This window comes from Camelus ferus, chromosome 19 (genome assembly GCF_009834535.1).
Source record: "Camelus ferus isolate YT-003-E chromosome 19, BCGSAC_Cfer_1.0, whole genome shotgun sequence".
NCBI lineage: Eukaryota > Metazoa > Chordata > Mammalia > Artiodactyla > Camelidae > Camelus > Camelus ferus.
The window spans coordinates 19,791,569-19,813,050 of record NC_045714.1 but is presented as its reverse complement, the minus strand read 5'-3'; the positions used below and the strand labels follow the sequence as shown (position 1 = coordinate 19,813,050).

General features: G+C 43.9%; 1 protein-coding gene across 4 annotated transcripts in view; it reads right to left on the bottom strand.

Annotated features, from left to right (window-relative positions):
* DZANK1 (double zinc ribbon and ankyrin repeat domains 1) overlaps nt 1–21,482 on the bottom strand; it is a 69,703-nt gene that overhangs the window by 47,401 nt on the left and 820 nt on the right. For 3 of the 4 annotated variants that reach the window (XM_032461767.1, XM_032461766.1, XM_032461768.1), the window contains exons 2-7: nt 20,231–20,410; nt 16,798–16,951; nt 10,788–10,902; nt 9,337–9,433; nt 8,245–8,363; nt 1,639–1,724 (exon numbers count right to left, since the gene is read on the bottom strand). In XM_032461767.1, the coding sequence (XP_032317658.1) occupies nt 1,639–1,724; nt 8,245–8,363; nt 9,337–9,433; nt 10,788–10,902; nt 16,798–16,951; nt 20,231–20,339 (680 nt within the window). In that variant the 5' untranslated portion in view covers nt 20,340–20,410. The remainder of the gene's footprint in view (nt 1–1,638; nt 1,725–8,244; nt 8,364–9,336; nt 9,434–10,787; nt 10,903–16,797; nt 16,952–20,230; nt 20,411–21,482) is intronic. The other variant, XM_014557721.2, reaches the window with a different exon arrangement.

Genomic DNA, 21,482 nt, shown 5'->3' with positions numbered 1-21,482 from the left:
CATAAAGCGCACACGCTCTGTAGGAAGCGGCATGAGGTCACTGGCAGACAGACAGTGATAAGGTAAAAATGTGTATTACAAACCCTACGGCAACTACTAAAACAGAACGCACAGCTAATAAGCCAACAAAGGACACAAAATAAAATGGAACCATAAAACATACCCAATTAATCCAAAAGAAAGCAGGAAAAAAAGAAAAGGGCAACAAAGTATAGATAAGACAAACAGAAAACAACAGCATGATGGCTGGCTTAAATTCAAACATACAACAAGCAGAATAAAAATAAATACTCTCAACACCCCAATTAAAAGGCAGAGACTTTTGATTTTTTAAAAAAGCAAGACCTAACTACACGCTGCTTAAAAGAAACCAGCTTTAAACAGAAAAATACAAATAGGCTAAAAATAAAAGGATGAAAAAAACACATCAGGCAAATACTAATCAAAAGAAAGCAGGAATGGCTGTTAATGTAAGACAAATTTGATTTCTGAGCAAAGAATATTATCAAGGTTAAAAAAGGTTATTTCGTAACGATAAAGGGGTCGATTCAGCAACAGGACGTAAGAATCCAAAAGGTTTACACGTTTAATAATAGAGCCTCAGGCACATCGAGCAAGAACTGGCAGAAATGCAAGGATAAAGAATCAACTTCATAATTATAGTCACAGATTTCAGTATAACTTCCTCAATAACTGATAAAACAACAGACAAAATCAGTCAGGACAGAGAAGACTTAAGCAATACAACATTGTGTTAACTGCAGGTGTACAACAAAATGACTCAATAATTGTATATACTGCAAAATGATCACTGCAGTTTAAGTCTAGTTAACGTCCATCACCAAATATAGTGAATTTTTTTCTTGTGATGAAAACTTCTTAGATTTACTCTCTTAGCAACTTTCAAATACACAACACAGTAGCATCACCCCTAGTCACCATGCTGCGCGTTACATCCCCAGGACTGTTTATTCTACAACTGGAAGTTGGCACCTTCTGACCACCCTCACCCATTTCACCCCACCCCACCCCCAGCCCCCAGGGAGATGTGAATTAAAACCACAACCAGCACCTCACTAAAAAGCCCAAAATTAAAAGTAAAGGTGTTAGTCAAGATGAAACTCTCATACATGGCCGATGAGAATGTAAAATGGTGCAACCTCTTAGGAAAACAGTTTGATGATCTTCTTAAAGAGTTAAATGCACACCTATCATATGACTAGCCCTTGCCCTCCCAGCTTTTACCTAAGGGAAATCCAAGTACACGTGCCCAGGACCACTTGTACACAAGCATTCACAGCTGCTTTATCTGTAACGCCTGAAAGCTGAAAACTACCCAGATGTCCATCAACAGGAGACACGATAAACACCCTGGGATGTATCCACACAATGGAATCCTACTCAGCACTGAAAAGAAATAAACGTTTGATACATGCAACATTCTCTTGATTGTGATGATGGTTTCCAGACTGTATGTATAAGTCAACTGTACTCTTTAAGGAAGGGTCGTTTACTGTGTGTCATTTATAAAAACAGTTGAGGATGGGCAAGCACCATTGTTATGTCCCAAACAAATTCTTTTTGACCACAACGTGTCTCAGCAGGACTTAAGAAATGGTGAAGAGATGCCATACTCACTTGAGAAAGTCTGTCTGCCTCTGGATTCTCATGATCTCTGTGCTTGTCAAACTCTTGTGGCCAGTTATGTGTGCAAAACCAGGGAACTAAAATTAAGAATATATACAAAATCACAGTAAAAGCTATGGTAGGGTAAAATTACATTAAAAGTTCATTTTAATGTTTTGCTGCTGTATCCAGCATCCATCTTTTAAAAACCATGACGAGGAAAGTCTTAAGTAGTGATGACCCCAGTACCCAACATTAACAACATTAAAGTGCCGAGGGGAGGGAAGTACCTCGGTGGTAGAGCGTGTGCTTAGCATGCACAAGGTCCTGGTTCAATCCCCAGCCCCTCCTCTAAAAATAAACAAACCTAATTACCTCCCCCTACACATAAAATAAAATAAATTTTTATAAAGCTGAAGTAAATATTAAAAAAAAAAAAAACAGTTGGAGGCTGTTAACATGAACAGTTGGTCAGGCTGGACATACAGGAGTTAGTCGTACTGACCCTGCAACTTTTCCCTAAGTTTGAAATTATAATCAAAAAGAGACGTTGCAAAAATAAAATAACATGGGGATAATATTGCCTACGTCGTAAGGTCACTTGGAAATGTCAAGGAGACAACGGCTACGTTTCACCACTGTCAGACCCTCCCTAAGTGTCGGCTTCTCCCCTGCGTGTTCCTTCTCCAACCTTCCTTTCTGTTCTGTTCTCCTGCCGCTTCGACCTCTAGACCACATCCACCCACCTGCGGGCCAGGGCGGGCCGTCACTGCCCTGCACTGTGTCTTCCCAAATGGGTTTCCCCCGCTAGGAGTCCCCTTTGTCCTCTATCCACTTGACAGACTTTTCCTGACCCTGACTCTCCCAGGACCAGCTCAGGTGACACTGCCCTGGGAAGCCCTTCTCCCCGGGGCAAGTGAATGTGACTGTAACCTCCCCCCGGTTCCCGTGGGACTCAACGCAGCTGTGCTGGGACCCAGAGGCCACTTGTCTCAGTACTCTGTAGGGACCTTGGCCCAGCTCCTTGAGGCCAGGGACCACATAACATTTATCTTTGTCCCCCTCCCTGTACCCAGCACAGTGCCTGGCACACAGCGCCTCAGATAAAAATCCATCAAAGTGAGTTCAGTGTTTCTGGACAACAGCAGACGATTGTTCTGAGTGAGCCCATTTTCTGGGGATTTAATCTTTGAGGAAAATGGATGCTCACCTAGGTTTCTAAATTCTAAAACGTGGTCTGTCTGATGGTACTTCCAGGTCTCTTTTCTTGTAAATTCTTATTTTTAATGAAATAGATATATCTGACAATGAACAGTAATTTAAGTTTTTTTTCAATGGAGGTGCTGGGGATTGAACCCAGGACCTTGTGCATGCTAAGCACACGCTGTGCCACTGAGCTACACCCCCACCTCCCCGCCCAAGTGCTTTCATTCCCTCTCTGAGGCCCGAGAACCAGCTGCAGTTGTGACGTCCCTCTGCTTCTAAGCGTGTCTCCCGAGACCAGGGACGTCCTCCTACACAGCAGTGCAAATATCACAGCCAGGAAAGTCAGCAGTGAGGCAACACGGCCACCTCATCCACAGGTCTCCGTTCTAATTCTGGCAGCCGTGCCCACGACGTCCTTTCACAGCTGTGTTTTCCTCCCGGGCCGGGATCCAGCCCAGACTCACACTTTGCATTTAGTGGTCCCGTCTCTTCTGTCTCCTATAATTTGGAATAGATCCTCAGTCTGCCTTTTTTCTTTTTTTTTTTCTTTTAACTGAAGTATATTGGATTTACAATGTTTCAGGGCTACAGCAAAGTGATTTAGTTATATATATATATTTTTTGCTAGTAAATCATTCAATTGTTTTTTTTCCACCCTCTGATTTTTTTATATTGAATGATAGTTTACAATGTTGTATCAGTTTCTGGTGTATACCATGATGTTTCAGTAGTACATATACATTATACGTGTATTGTTTCAGATTCTTTTCCATTCTAGGTTATTACGAGATACTGAATATATTTCCCTGTGCTGTACAGTAGGACCCTGTTCCTCAGTCTGCCTTTATCTTTCATGATCGTAACATTTTTGAAGAGTAACAGGTCAATCTACAGCATCTCCCTCAATCTGGTTTTGTCTGACGTTTCCCCATGGTTGCGTTCAGCCACGCGTTCTGGCACAAACACCAGAGAAACACCATGTCCTTTTCACTGCGTCACACCAGGAGGCATATATAATCCCCATTTTTGAGCTGAGTCTCAGAAAGCCTGAGTCCCTCGTGTGGGGTCACGTCCACAGCGCGTGTACCATCTCCGTCCTCAGACCTCTCTGGCCATCGCAGACTCTGTGTCCACCCACCTGCGTGGGCTGAGCTTTGGTCTCCAGACTTTACGCTGCAGCCGGTGGGGAGCAGTCAGGGGGCTGAAGTTGCTTCTGGGTCAGACTCGTCATGGCCAAGACCAGACAAAGTCACAAGATGGTGGTCTGTTGGCCAAACCTGGCCTGCTGTTACCTGAGTTTCATTTGGCCCATGCGTATTGGTCCCCCCAGTGCATCAACATTTAATCTGATTGTTAAAAATGTTAATTCAGATATAACACACAAAGGTGTGCAGGTGTGTGGCTTCTCCTGCGAATTCATCAGAGGTGGCAACGCTGACCCTGCAGACCTTCTCATCAACGGCTGGCTGGAGCTGAGCAGAGAGGGCCGGTTTCACTGGCTGGGCATTCATGCCCGCGTGGCCTAGAGAACCCACAACTCTGCCCTGACACTGCAGCTAGGTGTCAGCTGTCAGTTATCTCCCCACCAGGCTGTATCATGCCTTCACTCTGCTGCCTCGCCCCTGATGGGGCCCCCAGGACAGAGGCTCAGCTCAGGGACCTTGTTTCCCAGGTGGTTGTTGACCCGCTGTAAGAACCACCAGCATCGTTAACGCTGAGGTTTGCCGAAACAGTACGTTTCAGGTAGGACTGAGCTGGAATGCTGAGAAGAATCTCTCCCCGATATGGAGAAAAAGAGCGGAAGATAAAAGTTCTGTGGCCCTTTTCTGGCCTCCTTGGTCCTCTGAACTCTAAATAAATTCCCCAAATTTGCCCCCATGGTCCTAGTTTTGGGGGACTCTGAATCTTGGAATTGTTTTTTGAGTCTTCCAAACCACAGATGTGGGATATTTTATGTATATCTTTTAAAAATTTCTCTCAGACAGATTTTGTAGCATCCAGTATTCAGACCTTTCATATTTCAAAATTATTGCTTAGTATTTTATACATTCATCCTATATATGTGCTATTTTATTTATTTAAATTTCCATTTGCTAATTTCTAGTCTACAGACATACATTAGGTTTTATGTTAATTTTCTACTCTACAACTTAGTAAACTCACTTATTAGATCTAGAATTTTTTTAAATTGCAGTATAGTCAGTTTACAACGTCGTGTCAATTTCTGGTGTACAGCACAATGCTTCAGTCACACATGTACACACATATATTCGTTTTCATATTCTTTCTCATTCCAGGTTACTACAAGATATTGAATATAGTTGCCTGTGCTCTATAGAAGAAACTTGTTGTTTTGAGTCCTGGAATCTTTACGTATTGTTTTACTCTACCTTTTCTTTAAATTTGTTTTTGTTTTTGTTTTGGTGGGGGTAATTAGGTTTATTTATTTATTTTAACAAAGGTACTGGGGATAAAACCCAGGACTCTGTGCACGCTAAGCACACATTCTACTCTGAGTTATACCCTCCCTCTCTACTTTTTCCTTAGAAACAACTCTTAAATTACTAGGTGGGCGAGGAAATCTAAGTACTCGTGCACAAAGGAATACACCATCCATTCTTCAAAATGATGTTTTTAATCTCATGTGGGGCTGCCCTGGCAAGCGCTGCTCACAGGAGTCGTGCTCGCTCGCTAGCCCATTCGGAAGCCAGGCAGTCATTCCCTCCGGAAGACTGGGAAGGACAGGCTTCTGTTGTAGGGGAGGTTGTCCTTCTGTTTACCGGGGTTTGCAAGCAGGCTTTACTAGGTCTGTGGGCCTCGGGCCTGGACTTTGTGGTCCTCCAGAAAACACAGTGGGCGGGCAGATGGAGAACCCAGGAGAGCAGGCTGAATCATACCACAGCGTGGGAGACTGGAAATAAAGGAGAGGATCTGACCTTGGGATAAGGAGAGCTGGTCTTCGAGGCCAGTGATTCTCAGACTGGACTGACCATCGGTCATCCAAGGACCCCATCTCAGGCTTACAGAAGCAGACCACCTAGGACTGCAAGAGCGGGTAGCAGGTAGTCTCTCTCCCTCTCCCTCTCCCTCTCCCGTCTCTCTCTCTCTCTCTCCATATATATATTTAAAGTTCCCCCCAGATGACTGCGACGTGCAGCCAGATTTGAGAACACTGCTTCTGACCTCCCTTATACTTGGTGCTAAGTGTGAACAGCCTTGGAGTGACGGGTACACAAGAAGCAGTTGTGGCTGGATAGAAAGTGTGACTCCAGGAACTGTCTACTTGGGGCTCAGAACTGGAGGAAGAGAACAAGGGCCCTTCGATGCCAAAAGTCTGAATGGGATTCTATAAACACTGGAAGACCCAAGTGCTATCATAGTTGTAGCAGACACCTGGCGTAAGGGCATCTTTCTTGTGTCATACAGTAAGAATGGATTGATGTGGCTTTCACTGAGGTCGTAAGTCACCTCCATCTTGTCAGATCCAATGGGCTAGTCCCCATTTTTGTCCAGTTTGAATTCTCAGCCACATGTGCATAGATACCCACTGCCTTCTCCTTGAAACCCTGTCTTCTCTTGGCTTCGATGGCACCACTTTTTTTTTTTAGCTTTCTTCTTACTTCTTAAGTTCTTCCTCCTCTGCTCAACCTCTAAGTCAAGAATTTTGTCTTGTGCCTCCTTTTCTTCATTTTCTGCACACACTTGGAAAGCCATATTTAGATCCAAGCTTTAAATACCATCTATATATTAAATATTTCTAAATATGTATCTCCAGCCCTGACCTCTCCCCTGAGTTGGAACTTGCATGTCCAGTCGTCTGCACCTCTACCTGGATGTCTAATGAGGCCCTGAGCTCCTGCTCGGCCCTGGTTTTCCTCACCCCAATAAATGGTACCATCATCTCCAGATGCTCAGGCCAGAACCCTGAGAGTCATCCTTGGCCCCTTCCTTTCCTACATCCCATCCATCTGCCCCCTCAGCCGAATCTGTCAGCCCTACCTCCAAAACATATCTGGATTCCCACCGCCTCCTATCCTCACCACGTCTACAACCTTGATACAAGCTACCCTCATCTCTCACCTGGAGCAAAAGCCTCATCAGTGATACTCCTCTTACTCCTCTACAGCCGAATCTCTGTACTGTGGCCAAAGACAAAACTTTCAAGCGTAAATAAGATCACGCCTTACCCTCCACATGGGCTTCCTTTACAATCAGAAGAAAATTCACCTCCTTACACTGAGACTCACCCCAGTGTCTGTGATTCCCAACCACACCTGCCAGTTAGCATCATTTATTCGGTGAATTAAAAGATAAAATACCGGGGGAAAGGGGGTGGGAAGGGATACATTTGTGAGCTTGAGATTTGCAAAGGTTAACCAGTATATATAAAAATAGATGAAAAACCAAATTTCTTCTGTATAGCACAGGGAACTATATTCAATATCCTGTAAAAACCTTTAATGAAAAAGAATATGAAAACGAATGTATGTATACATATATGCAGGACTGGGACACTGTGCTGTACACCAGAAACTGACACACTGTAACTGACTATACTTTGATTTAATTAATCAATTAATTAAAATACAAGCATGCCCAAACCTGACACCAGACCACCTCAATCAGAATTTCTGAGGCTGGGTTCACAGTGTTGGCTGGAAGGCTGTCGGGTGGTTCTCGTGTGCAGTCATGCTGGAGAACCCCAGCTCTCGGAGCCCCGGCCCCGGCTGCCTCGCCCACCTCACCTCCCACCTCGCTCACCAGGCTCCATCACACCAGCCTCCGTGCGACCCCTCGCTTCATTGTACTTGCTGTTACTGCTGCCGAGACCGCGGGGGGGGGGGGGGGGCTCCTGTTCACCTTGAAGGTTCTGTTAGAACATCACCTCTTCGAGGGAGCCCTCTTTTACCCCCTGAATCAGAATCCTGTCCTTCTGTGGTCATTCTCTGTCCCAGGGGTTCTCAAACGTGAGTGCACATCAGAAGCGGGGCTAATTAAAACAGATTACGGGGCCCACCCCAGAGTCCCCGATTCGGGAGGCCGGGGGTGGGGTCTGAGGATCTGCACTTCTAATGAGCCCCTTCGTGGTGCTGAGGCTAGCGGTCCGGGGGCCCGGCTTTGAGAATCACCGTTCTCTCCCATTACCCAGTTCTATCACGTTCAGAATTCATTGCTACTGTTAATTTTTTATTTGATTATTCACATGTTTACTATCTGCCTGCCCCCACCCCCAATAAATTTTAGCTCCATCAGTACAGGACCCTTTCTTGTCCAAGCAGGTAATTCCAGCTCTGCAACAGTGCTGGCGTGTGGTGAAAAGGCAGGGGACAGTGCCCTGAAGTAAGCATTTCATGGGAAGCATTACCAACACAGCAGGTGTTCAGTGCCCTAAAGATTTTCCTTAGAAGTTACCTGGGCCTGGTGGGTGGGCGGTCTAGAGGCTGATTCTTCGCGGAAGGCTGGGGTTTCCCGTGGGCTCTCTGAGAAGCGAAGATCTCTCAAAGTTTTGGGGTCAGATCTTTCACCCACGTCTAAAATTACATCAAAAACATTGTTCCGTGAATATCCGTAATTATATGCGTCTTCATGCAAATATGTCTTCATAGCCGGAAACCTTTTAATAAGGGACCACTGTCGTCACATGCTTTCCCTAAAGTAGTAATTATCTAAAGAAGCTCCCACTCAGCTGAATTAACGTTGAGATAGAAAAGAATTTTCCCACACTGAGAAAATTAAAAAACTGCCCTGCAACAGTCCACAACATCCCAAACCAGGCTGGGGAGATAGATAAATCCCGCTGCAAGGTTAGCGGGAAATGTGCGTTCTCCCACGGTCACCCTGCAGCTGTAACGCCTCAGAATAGCCCCCACTCTGAGTGACTGCTGTTTTTTACTTGCCAAGAAACCTTGTTCTCTAAAATCAGATTATCAGAAACTTTGCTGTCTGAAATCACGTCAGAATGAAGCTTCTAACTCTTGCCTAGAGGACCCGAGTCGCCCTGACATGGAAAAGAGCTTCAACTTCCAATGGTGGTGCAGAGCTTCCGAGAACGGGGTCTGAGCACAGCGCTCCACACCCATCTCTGTCATTTCCAAGGTAACAGAGCCCAGGTCCCCTTCACAGTCCACACCTCATGGTGACCACGTCCCACCGAGCCCTGCTTCGCTTGAGCCTGTCAAAACTCTGCTTTCATTTCAGTTTCACCTAAACACCACCTTTCCCCAAACCCTGTGTGTAACTGTTTTCTGTGCCTCTGTTTAATGAGATGCCCCCTGGCTCCTGTGCTGTGCGATCTCCTGCACTGCAGTGAGTCGATAACTCTGACTTGGCTAGATGCTTGAATATCCCCCACGGTCTTCAGCTGTTATCTAGGACAGCACTGAAACGCCAATTACAGCTTACTTTCCAGTTCCAGTGTTTCTAACCCAACCCTTCCGCAGGTAAAAAGTGACCTGGTTGGGGGCTTAGAATATGAAACCTTATCTCAGCCCAGTCGTGTCGTACCTGGAAACTTTCTAAGGTTAACATTCCAATCCAGTTTGTTCTCGGCATTCTTATATTTCTTCCTCAGTTTTGGTTCAACAAATCCATTCTTCAGTTCCTGCGAATGAAGAGGTTACACATCCACCACTTGATTCTGTCCATTTAGATACGAAACATAAAAGTTACTTGGTAGAGACAGTGACGTAGCCTGTGCTTCCGACTTGAAAGTGTTTACAGTCATTTTCACAAAGTGACCTCTGTTCTCACCTTTCTCTGGAAGCACACAGCTTTGAACCTGGGCCGCCTGGTTGGCAGCATGTGTGCCTGGGAGGCCCCACCAGGTCAAGTGGCCAAGGCCAGAGGCAGGAGCAGCCCATGCAGGCAGGATGTGGCGATCATGGGAGTCAGTCATGGCGGGGGCCACCCAACCCAGGGGGCAAAGACAGGGCAGGGTCAGGCCAAGATGGGACCCGTGTCCACTACCTGCCCACCCATGGTCCTGAAACATAAACTCTGGACTTTCTTCTCCTTGGACTCAGGCCCTTATGCTTGATTCAAGCCTGAGCACCTGCTGATGCATGCGGGCTCAGCCCCTGCTGGCTGTCCCTGCCCTGATCACACGTGGCTCACACGACTCCTGCACCCACTGCTTTGCTCCCACAGCCTCCTCTCTGGCCTCCAGTCCACCACTGGGCTGAAGGGACTCCCCCCAAAATTTCCTGTCACCCCCTACAAGACCTCCAGACTGAGACATTTTGGTTGGCTGACTTACCATGGGCTGGCCTGCCCTCTGGCCCTGAGACCTGTCTCACTGATGCCCAGAACCCAAGGACTAGAGTTTCTAGCGTCCTTTCTAGATAGGTCTAGTTCATTCTCCAAAGAGGTGAGGCTCTGCAGCTATTTGGGGATGAAGGCTATGCCACTGAGAGCTTCCACTGGTCTGATGTTTCTATTCAACAAACATACACCCACCGCCCTCTGCTACCTGCCCCCGTGCAAGACACTGAGTGAGCCAGACACACTCTCTGCCACCTTGGAGCTAACACATGGAGAAAGCGTTCACATAACCAAAGCCTTTTGTAAGAGGAGAAGGCCTGGGCCCGGGGGAGCAGTGAGAGCACACAGTGCGCACAGAATACAAACAGGGGAGTCACAAAGCAGGAGGGGATGCCTGAGGCCAGAACTGACCACTTGGGATGCCAGGCTCTTTGGTGGCCGAGGGGAGTCACTGAGGACACAGGAGTGTGGACACGGACGCTTGCTGGGAACGTCTAATGGGCAGGGCGAGGGGGCACTGACCAAAGCGTGGGAATCAGCGAAGAGACTTGGCAGTGGTTGATACTGACTGAAACTACAAGGACCCGACTATGCACAGAATGATTATGGTGTAAACGAAGGGGAAGATGTGACCACTGAGAAGAGGGACCAAGAATGTGGCGACGATCCGGGTGAGTTACAGTCTCATTACTCGCCTGCTTCGAAGCCTCTTTGAGAGCATTTTCAACGCTGTCTTCTGAAGCGACTGCGTCTGGTGGTACATAGTCCACTTGAAAGACCTTTGTGACCACAGCGCTCTGTCTACAGTCTCTGAAAATCGTTCAAAACAGAAAAAGTCTGTATGAGACACAAGGATTCAAAGAAAAGGTGCCTAGCAATTAAGACAACTCTGCTAAAAGTCTCTTAGTCCTGACTGCTAAACCTACTGTGTTTTAAGTCGGAGAAACCAAAACACAACTTCCGCAGCCCCTCCTGGCCTTATTCTCATTCCGGCTTTCTACTGCTACGACACCGACACTCCAAAGCGTGCTGTCTCTCTAAACCCAAGTCTGTGGCTCTGCCATCTGTGCTCCCGTCGGCCCCTCGCGTGTTTGCAGTCAGATGTCGGCTGAGGCTGGAGTCAACTAAGAGATCAGCTGAGCCGATGGCCTAAGTGGTTTCTTTCCACCTGTGCCGAGCCTGCGCTGGGGTAACATGAATAGCTGCAGGCATCTCTCAGTCTGTCTCTCAGTCTGTCTGTCTGTCTCCCTCTCCACGTGGTGAACTTGGGCTTCCTCCCAGTATGGACGTCGTGGGGAGGGCAGACTTCCTACACAGCGGCTGGCTTCCCACAGTGTGTACGTTCCAAGAGACCAGAGCAGAAGCTGCCACACTTCTGGTGACCTCGACTTAGCACCGACTTCCCCAGAGTTTGACTAGTGAACACGCAGGTGTCCACTGAACACGCTATTTCTTAAATACTGCCGCTCACTGATAGGTGGTGGCCATTTACATCAGTTGTGTATTTCTCAGAATGTTTTTTTCTCCTGGACGTCACAAATATCTCCATCCAGGCATCATTCAGATCCTGACTGGTGGCCATGCCTCCAGAATGTGCGTGTCCAGGCCCCGTTATGCCGGGCAGAAGCCTCCTTCCCACCCACTTGCTCTATCCCGTTTAAGGTCCAGGCTGTCTCCCCACCATAGCTGGCCCTTTCCTTGGGGACTCAACAAGGGCTGTCACCCATGGACTTTGTCCCCGCCCCCAGAGGAGCCCAGATGCTAGCTCAGACTGCCTGTGGGGTGGAAGGATTTTCCGACTGCAATCCAAAAAAGGCTGGGGTTTGGGGTTGGAGCTAGATTCTACTCAAAGCCCAAACCTCGTTGGAACACACACACATTTTTGCTAGGACTGGAATCAGAGGCCATAAACATGCATCTTTAGGAATACCAATATAAGGCATACTGGACATAAAAAATTTCTTACAGCTCTATCCTTACAAAGATTACTGTGCTGTCAATAATACGCCACAAGTACTTGAAGGCGAGGGAGTGGAGAAGCTGGATCTGCAAGAATTCTGCACCTTGTCCGGGCCAGGTTTTCTCAGCCAGCTGGAGACTATTGACATCTAAGGCTAGATAATCCCTGCTGTGGGCTGTCCTGCGCCTTGTAGGCTGTTTGGCAGCATCTTTGGCTGGCACCCACCAAATGCCACTAGCACAATCTCGTTTTCAGGGTGACAACCAAAAGTGTTTCCAGACATTACCCAGTGTCCCTTTTGGGGCAAAATTACGCTCAATTGAGAACCTCTGGTTTAGGAACATGAAAGGGTTGCGTGGAAGGTACTTATCACCCGAGCATACACTTTTTAAACGCAACAGAGGCCTTTTGAGTTGGGTCACACACAGCAATCTGTTAGCCCTTCACTAAGAATTTGAAAAGAGCAAGCAACAACAATGGCAGCTACCACGTGTGCGATGCCAAGCGTATGACGTCTCACCTTCACGACGGCTGTCAAGCACGTTCCACTAACCTCATTTAACAAATGAAAAAACTGAGAATCCAAAGGCCACACAACTCATTCAAGGTCACCCAGAGGGGAAGCAACAGAACTGGGACTAAATCTACATCTGCAGGTCAGTGACTTCTGTCCTCTCAACCCCACTCCAAGCCACCGGTCTCCGAGCCGCGCTGCCTGTGCAGACGGCATCTGGATCTGCCCTCCACACGAACACGGGGGTCTAGGGCACATTATACACACCGATGGGCTACAGGTGGGTGCCCAAGAGAAGCCCTGGAAACCTGGCCGTAAGTGTACTTTATTCATCGTTGCTGTGAAAGCGGGAAGCCCTTCTTAGTTCTACTGAAGAAAAATGATTGTTCTCAGGGGACTCTGACTCCCCCAGCCACCCACCTTCAGTTGAAGGCAGCTTTTACCTCAGGCCAGTTTGACTCATCTTGTCACCATGTAAGGACACTGACAAAGAAGGGAGAACAAGGCAAGTTCACTGCCAAAACACTACAGGATGGTGATACTGGAGACAGGTAGTCCTTGACCACAAGGGATGACTTTAAAGAATCAAGGCAATTGGAGGGGAGGGTATGGCTCAAGTGGTAGAGTACATGTCTAGCATGCACAAGGTCCTGGGTTCGATCCCCAGAATCTCCTCTAAAAAGAAATAAATAAATGAACCTAATTACCTCCCCCCCAAAACAAAACAATTAAAAAAGAATCAAGGCAGATGTCAGAAAGTCTGCAGACCCTGGACTAGACCATCAAAACTCAGCAGCAGCCTCCCTTTGCTGAGGTGTTCCCGAGTCCCCAGCCCCTCCTGTCCACCTGTGTGCTTTACAGACATTCCCTGATGTGAAAGTCACAGACGTGCACATTGGCACACGAAAGCACATATATGACAACGCTCATTTCCTTTCATTCAAGAATATCACACTTTAATAAAAATATATTTCCAAAATGTTGTGGTCAAGTTTCTCTAAATGGAAACTTTTTTTCCCCCATTCATTTATGTCAACTGCCTTATCCTCGGCTGGATATTGGAATCACCTGGAGGCTTTAAACATACTGATCCCTGGGACCCACGCCATGAGATGGTTATTTAGTTGGTCTGGGGTGTGGCTCGGGCACAGGGAGTGTGCACAGCTCCCTGGGTGATTCCAACGTGCATCTGCGGTAGCCTGTTACAAGAGCGGTCCCAGACGCGTCAGGTCTCCCTGCATCCACGCCCCTGTGCCCGTGTGGAACCCCCTCCTACGCTGACCTTGGGTGTTGCCATATGGCTTGCTTCAGCCAATTAAACAAATGCAACAAGCAGAGACTAGAAAAGCATCTGAGTGTCAGGGTTTGACCTTAGTGCTTTTGGAACTGACAAACCATGTAAAAAAAACCCAATAAACAAAAAAACTCAGGCTAGCCTGCTGAAGCTAACAGGCTCAGCCAACAGCCGGCACCGACCACCGGGAACATGAGTCAGGGTTTCTTAGACATTCCAGCTCAAGGGGAGCCAAAAAATGACCGCAGCCACCCCCAAACCTGACCTCAGGCAAGACCAGCAGCAGAACTACCCCCGTGAAAGCACATCAAAATGCTGCTCCTCAGAACGATGAGTAAATAAAATGACTGTCCTTTTAAGATGCTAAGTTTCCGAGTAGTTTGTTATGAAGCAACAGCTCACTGATTCAGCAGCCAAGGCTGAGAAGCACTGATGACATGGTAACTTTGGAGATTCATTTATTATGTTTATTTATGACAAAAGTCATGTCCACTGTTAAATTTTGGAAGTTACGAGAATTATCAAGAAGGGGAAAGAAAAGCATCATATCACCAGAGGCCATGGTGCTCAAGTTTGGAATTTTGTTGTTGTTGCTGTTTGCTTGTTTGTTTTGTTTACAAATGACTTAGCCATCAGAAGCAAACTAAATGGGGAATCTACAAAAGAGAAAGCACACTGAAGGATGTCAGGGCCTTTTCCACACTGAGCTGGGACCGAAAGGGACTGGGGCTGCCCCTCAACCTGATCCTGGCCAAAGACATTCAGAGCGTCCCCGGCAGCCTGGCTCCGGGGAGAGGGAGACTGCTGGCTCTGTGCCTGAGGTCGCCTTGCCCACCACTCGCTCCTGGCCAGTGTCAGCCCCACCTTGTTGGCTCTGGTCATCGCCCTTCCCTAGTCCTGTCTCTGCATTTTTACAGTGTCAAATAGTGTAGAGTCATCTTAGATGCTAATTTTTTTCACTTTCTAGATTACATTTTCCTATACATTCAAAGCTTCATGAACATAGTTTTTCTTCTTAATATGTTAATGACCTTTAATTTTTTTGTTTGATGGTGGGGAGGGAGGTAATTAGGTTTATTTATTTAAATAGAGGTACTAAGGGTGGAACCAAGGACCTTGTGCGTGCTTAGCACGCACTCTAGCAATGAGCTATACCCTCCCCGCAATGAATTTTAATTGTTAACAGTCTTATTTAAAGTCTTTTTTCCTCTTGTAAAGAAACTAATGACCTTAAAAACCCAGAGACGGAGACTTGAATGAAGCAGTATAATTTCCCCAAAGAACTATTTTATCACAAATGGATATAAGCACTAATTCTTCTGTCTTGAAAACTCAAAAAAAAATTTGTATAGATAATTTCCCTAAGCTGAGCACATCTGAAATACTAATAGTGCTTTTCAGAGCAGACACTTAGTGGGCACAGAGCAAGATGGTGAGAGGTATAAACAATATCCTTAGTTTTACACTCCTGTGGAAGCTTTATTAACTCCTTCGAACTGCACAGTCATTAATTACCACTTCATTTTACCACCACCTGCAGCTGATAAAGGAGCCTGCCTTACAACGTTAGGCACCAGAGTATTTAGCTTGTAAATTTTTTCTTTGAGTGCACCGATTTTATTTTAAGGAAACTAGGGAGCTAGAAAAATATATCTAGAAATTTAACCATAAACACAAGGAAAAATACTTCCAGATTTCTGGAATAATTTGGTCTTCTGGATACAATGTCTTCTATTAATAGGCCTTTACTAAAAGTGAGACTAATTACTAAACTTTTCTAAGTCAAAAATAAGCGAGAATGTCTTGTTGAATATATGCTCTGGTTGCTGTATCATTGAGCTCTTGCTGTGGTTCCTAGTGGGTAGACTTGAAGCAGGCTGCTCCCACGAATGTGGCTGTAGGTCCAGGAAAGTGGTTTTCACTTGTGGAGTGAGTTCAAGAGAGCTCATAGGTGAGCAGAGCTCACCTGGATGGGGTCAGGGCCAAGTCGATATGTGCCAATATTAGTTTCTTAATTTTTAATAATTGAAATGAATTGTTTCGATAGAAATGGTTTGGAAAATGGGAAAAAGCCAGAGATTCCAATATTTAATGTGTAAGTGGGTTATTTTGTTTTGTTTTATTTTATTCTTTAAAAAATTTTTTAAATATTTGGCATTTAAACCTATGGTGTAGAATTCGTAGCTCCTTCGAAAAGCCATGCGGTAGTTTGGCCAGCAGGGGGCGCCCGGAGAGTCTTTTGTAAATTACCTGGGCGGGCCAGGTGTTGGTATGGGGCTTAAAGGTGTTTTAGAAATGTGGCCAAACCTCTCTTGCTGCACAAAATAATTTCTCTATCACAGATACAGACTTGCAAAGCATTTTGAGTTGTTTTTTTTTTTAAATCTACAACACAGGGTGAAGGTACCAAATTAAGTGGTGTTTTTATATCTGAAAATGGAAAAAAGTTACTGACTAGGAAAGAGAGGACAAAGAAAAGAATGAAGTAGTTAATGTCCAGCACACTGGATTGACCGCAGCTTTGAAGTCCAATAAAGTCAATGGAAAATCAGATAGGGAACCGTGGTGGTTACAGGCCACATCTTGGGAGATAAAAGACCATAAACTAAAAACAGTGTTTTCTTCAGAGTCATATTAATCTCTTCAGAGGCCCCAAACCCTGAAAAGGCTCTTCCTTCCCAAAATCCCAGTGTGGGATTCAAACTAAAAACAGTATTAACGTACATAGCACTTCACTGAGCTGTACCCTCTTCATTTGTACGCTTTACAGAATAACTCAATAGCAGACAAACAAAACACAAAAGTTACAGATACATGCTTAAATTAAGATAACCTTTTCTTTAGTGCCCTTTTAATGCAGCACCGATTCTCACTGAAATAAATAAAATTAAAACATAATAAATCTAAATGATTTTAATCACTGTGCTCTGAACTTACTTAGAGACTGCAATAGCTTTGACTTGTATTTTCCCATCAGGCAGAGTAATAGGCTTTGTATACTTAAATGTATTATTTTCACCATAACCAATTTTCTTTAGGAATTCAGGTTTGCTGCCATCCAGGGTATAGTATATGTTGACATCTGGGGTGTCTGAAAAACCCAAACAGGAAAACTGAATTAGCACCAAAGTAGCAAGTCCCTGAATAATGCCTGTGGGTCAGTTATTGAATGGGAGTTTTTACACACGGTAGAAATGAATAACAATGACAATAATTGAGTTCTTTCTCTGTGCCAGGCACTGTGCCTTTCATGAATTAGCTCATTTTACCTGTACAACCCTATGAGATAGGTCCTATTTTATACCCACTTCATTGATGAGGAAACTGAGTCCCAGAGAAGTTAAGACACTTGTTAAGTAACAGCAGAGCTGTGGTCTGACTTATGGGAATTTGGAGCCATAGCCTGTAAACTTGAACCACTATGCTATTTCACTCCTCCAACAGAGCGTTGATACAAATCAAGCAGAGGTGAATTTCGAAACTACAATGTCGAGTCAGAAAGCAGAAGCTAACTTTTCATTTTTTGAGCACTATGTAAGAAATGTTCTTGTCATATTTTATTTGGATGTGGTAAATGATTCCTGCACTTGGAAAATCTGTAAAGGGAATAAGCTTCAAGTGAGCCAAGATTCAAAAGGTCAAAAAAGGATATAACAGTTAAAATTCTCCCTCCCACCCCTGACGTCAGCTGCCCAAAGGCTACCAATAATATCGACCATCCTTCCAAAAGCATTTTATATCCATATTTACGTCATCCATACACGCATGTATGTACACATTCCTGTTTCCCCCTCCCTCTATACAGATGGTGGTACACCACACCCTGCTCTGCATATTTCTCTCTTCATTTAGCAATCTGTCTTGGATATTGTCCTAGATTGGTACATTAAAAGCATCCCCATTCTTTGTTATGGCTGCATCATACTCTTTCTTTAGAGAGATGAATTACTGGCAAATAGCCACTGCCTACAGATGAACACCTAAACTGTTCTCTTTGCCTTTGCCTTTGTCTTCTTTTTTTTTTTTCCTTTGCTATTAGGCATTGTAATGAATAAACCTGTAAAGAGTTATTTTTATAAGTATATCGGAAAAATATGTAGAACCAGTACTGTTGAGTCAAAAACTATGTGCATTTGTAATTTTGGTTAATGTTGCCAAACTTCCCTCCATGGACGTTGAAACAATTCACATTGCTACCAGCAATGCTTGGAAGTGCCTGTTCACCCACAGACTCACCCACATAATGTGTGATCATTTTTTCTTTTATTTTTTTCCAGTATTTCTTTCACATTTTCCTAGGTTTAAAAAAAGTATTGTGTAGTTTTAACTCACATTTCTTTCTTCTTGTTGTTTGCTTTTCTCTTTTAATTGAAGTATAGTTGACTTACAATATTGTGGTAGTTTCTGGTGTACAGCATAGTGATTCAGTTACACATATATATACTTTTTCCATATTCTTTATCATTATAGGCTATTACAAGATATTGAATCTAGTTCCCTGTGCTGTACAGTAGGACCTTGTTGTTGTTTATCTATTTCATATATAGTAGTTTATATCTGCAAATCCCAGACTCCTAATTTATCCCTCCCTTCCTCTTTCCCCTTTGGTAACCATACACTTATTTTCTACGTCTGTGAGTTTGTTTCTGTTTTCTAAATAAGTTCACTTGTACCAGTTTTTTAGATTCTACATATAAGTGATGTTATATGATATTTGTCTTTGTCTGTCTGACTTCCTTCACTTAGTGTGATAATCTCTAGGTCCGTCTTTGTTGCTGCAAACAGCATTATTTTATTCTTTTTTATGGCTGAGTATTATTCCATTGTGCATATATACCACATCTTCTTTATCCAATCATCTATCGATGGACATTTAGGTTGCTTCTGTGTCTTGGCTATTGTAAACAGGGCTGCTATGAACATTGGGGTGCCCATATCTTTTCAAATTAGCTTCCTCCTGACATATGCCCAGCAGTAGGATTGCTGGATCATAAAGTCTATTTTTAGCTTTTTAAGAAATCTCCATACTTTTTCCACAGTGGTTGCACCAAATTACATTCCCACCAACAGTGTAGGAGGGTTCCCTTTTCCCCACACCTTTTAACCCACATTTCTTACATTTTGAGTACAAATCACTCATTCATCCAACAAATATTTACCAAATACCTTATTATGTGCCAGACACTCTTCTAGACACTGAGGATACACCAGTGACCAAAGTCTCTGTTCTCATAGAGCTTCCATATTAGGAAAAACACAAACAGTAAACAAATAATTATATACAATCTATTGAGTGGTGATTAATTGCAACGGAGGAAATAAAACAGGAGTTAAGGTCTGCTTAGCAAGCAGACGAAAGGTGAACAGAAGCATCTTCTCATACATTTCTGAGACATTCATATTTCCTTTCCTATAAAATGTCCTTTCACACCCTCTGTCCATTTTTCTATTGGGTTATTATTATTTTGTCATTGAATTATAGAACTTACTATTTATTAGACATTTTAAATAGTAGAGAATTTGGATATCCTGTCATTCTCAGGGTTATGAGCACATATATTAAAATTTGTATTTTGGTCTGAGGATTTTTTTTAATAATATTAGCTTTGAAGATAAATGGAGGCACAGTGTAATGTAATATATTCTTAGTTGGAACTCTCAGTCTAGGAAGCACGTGTCCTACCATAAATACAGAGAAATAGTTTTTGTTCATATCAGTTATTAAAATACATAACTAGAGGCTGGAAGTCTGTTTTAAACAAGTATTTGCCTATATATTCTATCTGTAAAAACTTTTTCTTCACCTTATGTTAACTATATATACACATACATGTCTGTGTGTGTGTGTGTGTGTGTGTGTGTGTGTGTGTGTGTGTACTCCTGGCATTAGTAGGAAATATATTCCCTGCTTTATTTCTGCAAAAATAACTAAGATTTATTTTGCTTATCACATATCAATTCATGTAATCCTCACAATGGCTCTAAATGGAAGACAATGTTATCACTATCTTACAGTGAGGAAGCTGAGACTCAGAAAGACTGAGGGATGTACTGAAGGTCACGAGAAGCTGTCAAAGCCAGGATTCACTCTCCAGCCTGTGTGACTGGAAAGCCTGTGTTGGTAAGTCAAACTTACTATCCTGGAAAAATAATGCAAATTCTGGGAAAGTCTGGGGAAGCTCCGGGAATGGAAGGTTGGTCAGAGACAACTGTTTTAATCTATATAAATACCACCCAAAAGCTATCATTGTTTCAAACTTCCCAAGATCCTGATTATAGAAAGCCTGCAAAGGGGAAAATCAACAACCAGATGAACATAAAGGGGACAGCAGTGTTGTTTTAAACGATTTCAAGTACATTTGATTCTTACCTGATTTCATTTCCAAAAGTGTATTGTTATCAATTTCATGGTTGGCTTTTCCGGGCTGAGGCACCCGCAGAGGGATGATTTGAGGGACACACACTGAACCAGCAGTCATTTTTCTTCCTTACTTTAAACAAAAGTGGATGAAAATAAATTCCAACGGGCACCTATATTTGAACACAAAAACTGAAGAGAAGCACTTCATTCAAATACAGGAACACTAGTAACTACTAAATAGAATACTGTTAATATATCATTTACAAACTTTTTTCTTTTTTTTTTGTTTAGTTTTTGTTTTTTGTTTTATAGTTTTTTTGGTAGGGGGAGGTAATTAGGTTTATTTGTTTATTTATTCTTGAAGGAGGTACTGGGGATTGAACCCAGGACCTCATGCCTGCTAACCATGTGCTCTACCACTTGAGCTATACCCTCCCCCTACAAACGTTATTTTTAATTGAAATAACTATTGTTTCAGTTGCATTTTTAAAATTTATTTATTACTATTTTTTTTAATGGCAGTGCTAGGGATTGAACCCAGGACCTCGTGCATGCTAAGCATGCACTCTGACACTGAGCTATTACCCCCCTCCTCTTTCAGCTGTATTTTTGCTATTGAGGTCTTGTGTGGGATTTTGATTATCTAAATATTTACCTCACTTCTGGGGGAAAAGCATGAATGTATGGGATGGGGGAATATAATTATTTTAAGTGAGCAAATTAAATGAATGCTTCAGAGCAGAGACCATCACTGATGATCTGACCTGAGCAACCCCTGCTTCATTACCACCCTTTCCCGCCTCCTAATAGCGCGCCACCTCTCTTGGCATCGGGGCAAGTCAGCACACAAGAGGAACAGAAGTAACTCTGCTTGTAGCATGAAATGTTAATTTAGAGCCAACCCCTCTGGGACAGCTCCAGGTTGAAAGCCCCACAGTGGTCATCAATTGGCTCTTGCATTTGAAAGCTGCAGAGAAACTTTAGATGGACAGCAGAGTATCATGCCTCAACGAAAAGAAAGCTGGCATGGATATAAACAGTGAGCAGCAAACACAAGTCTCCCCTCCATCTACTGCATTTATAAGTAATTAAGTATGAGTATAGAGGCCTTACTGATCTTTCTCCCTCGCAGGGGATTGGGTGCGGGTCATAATTTTTAATCCATAAAGGATTCAAAGGAAAAAAAAAAAAACCTGTGCACCTTAATACAGCAACCATCTACATCTCAATGACCTTTTCAAATTTCAATGATAATGGATGC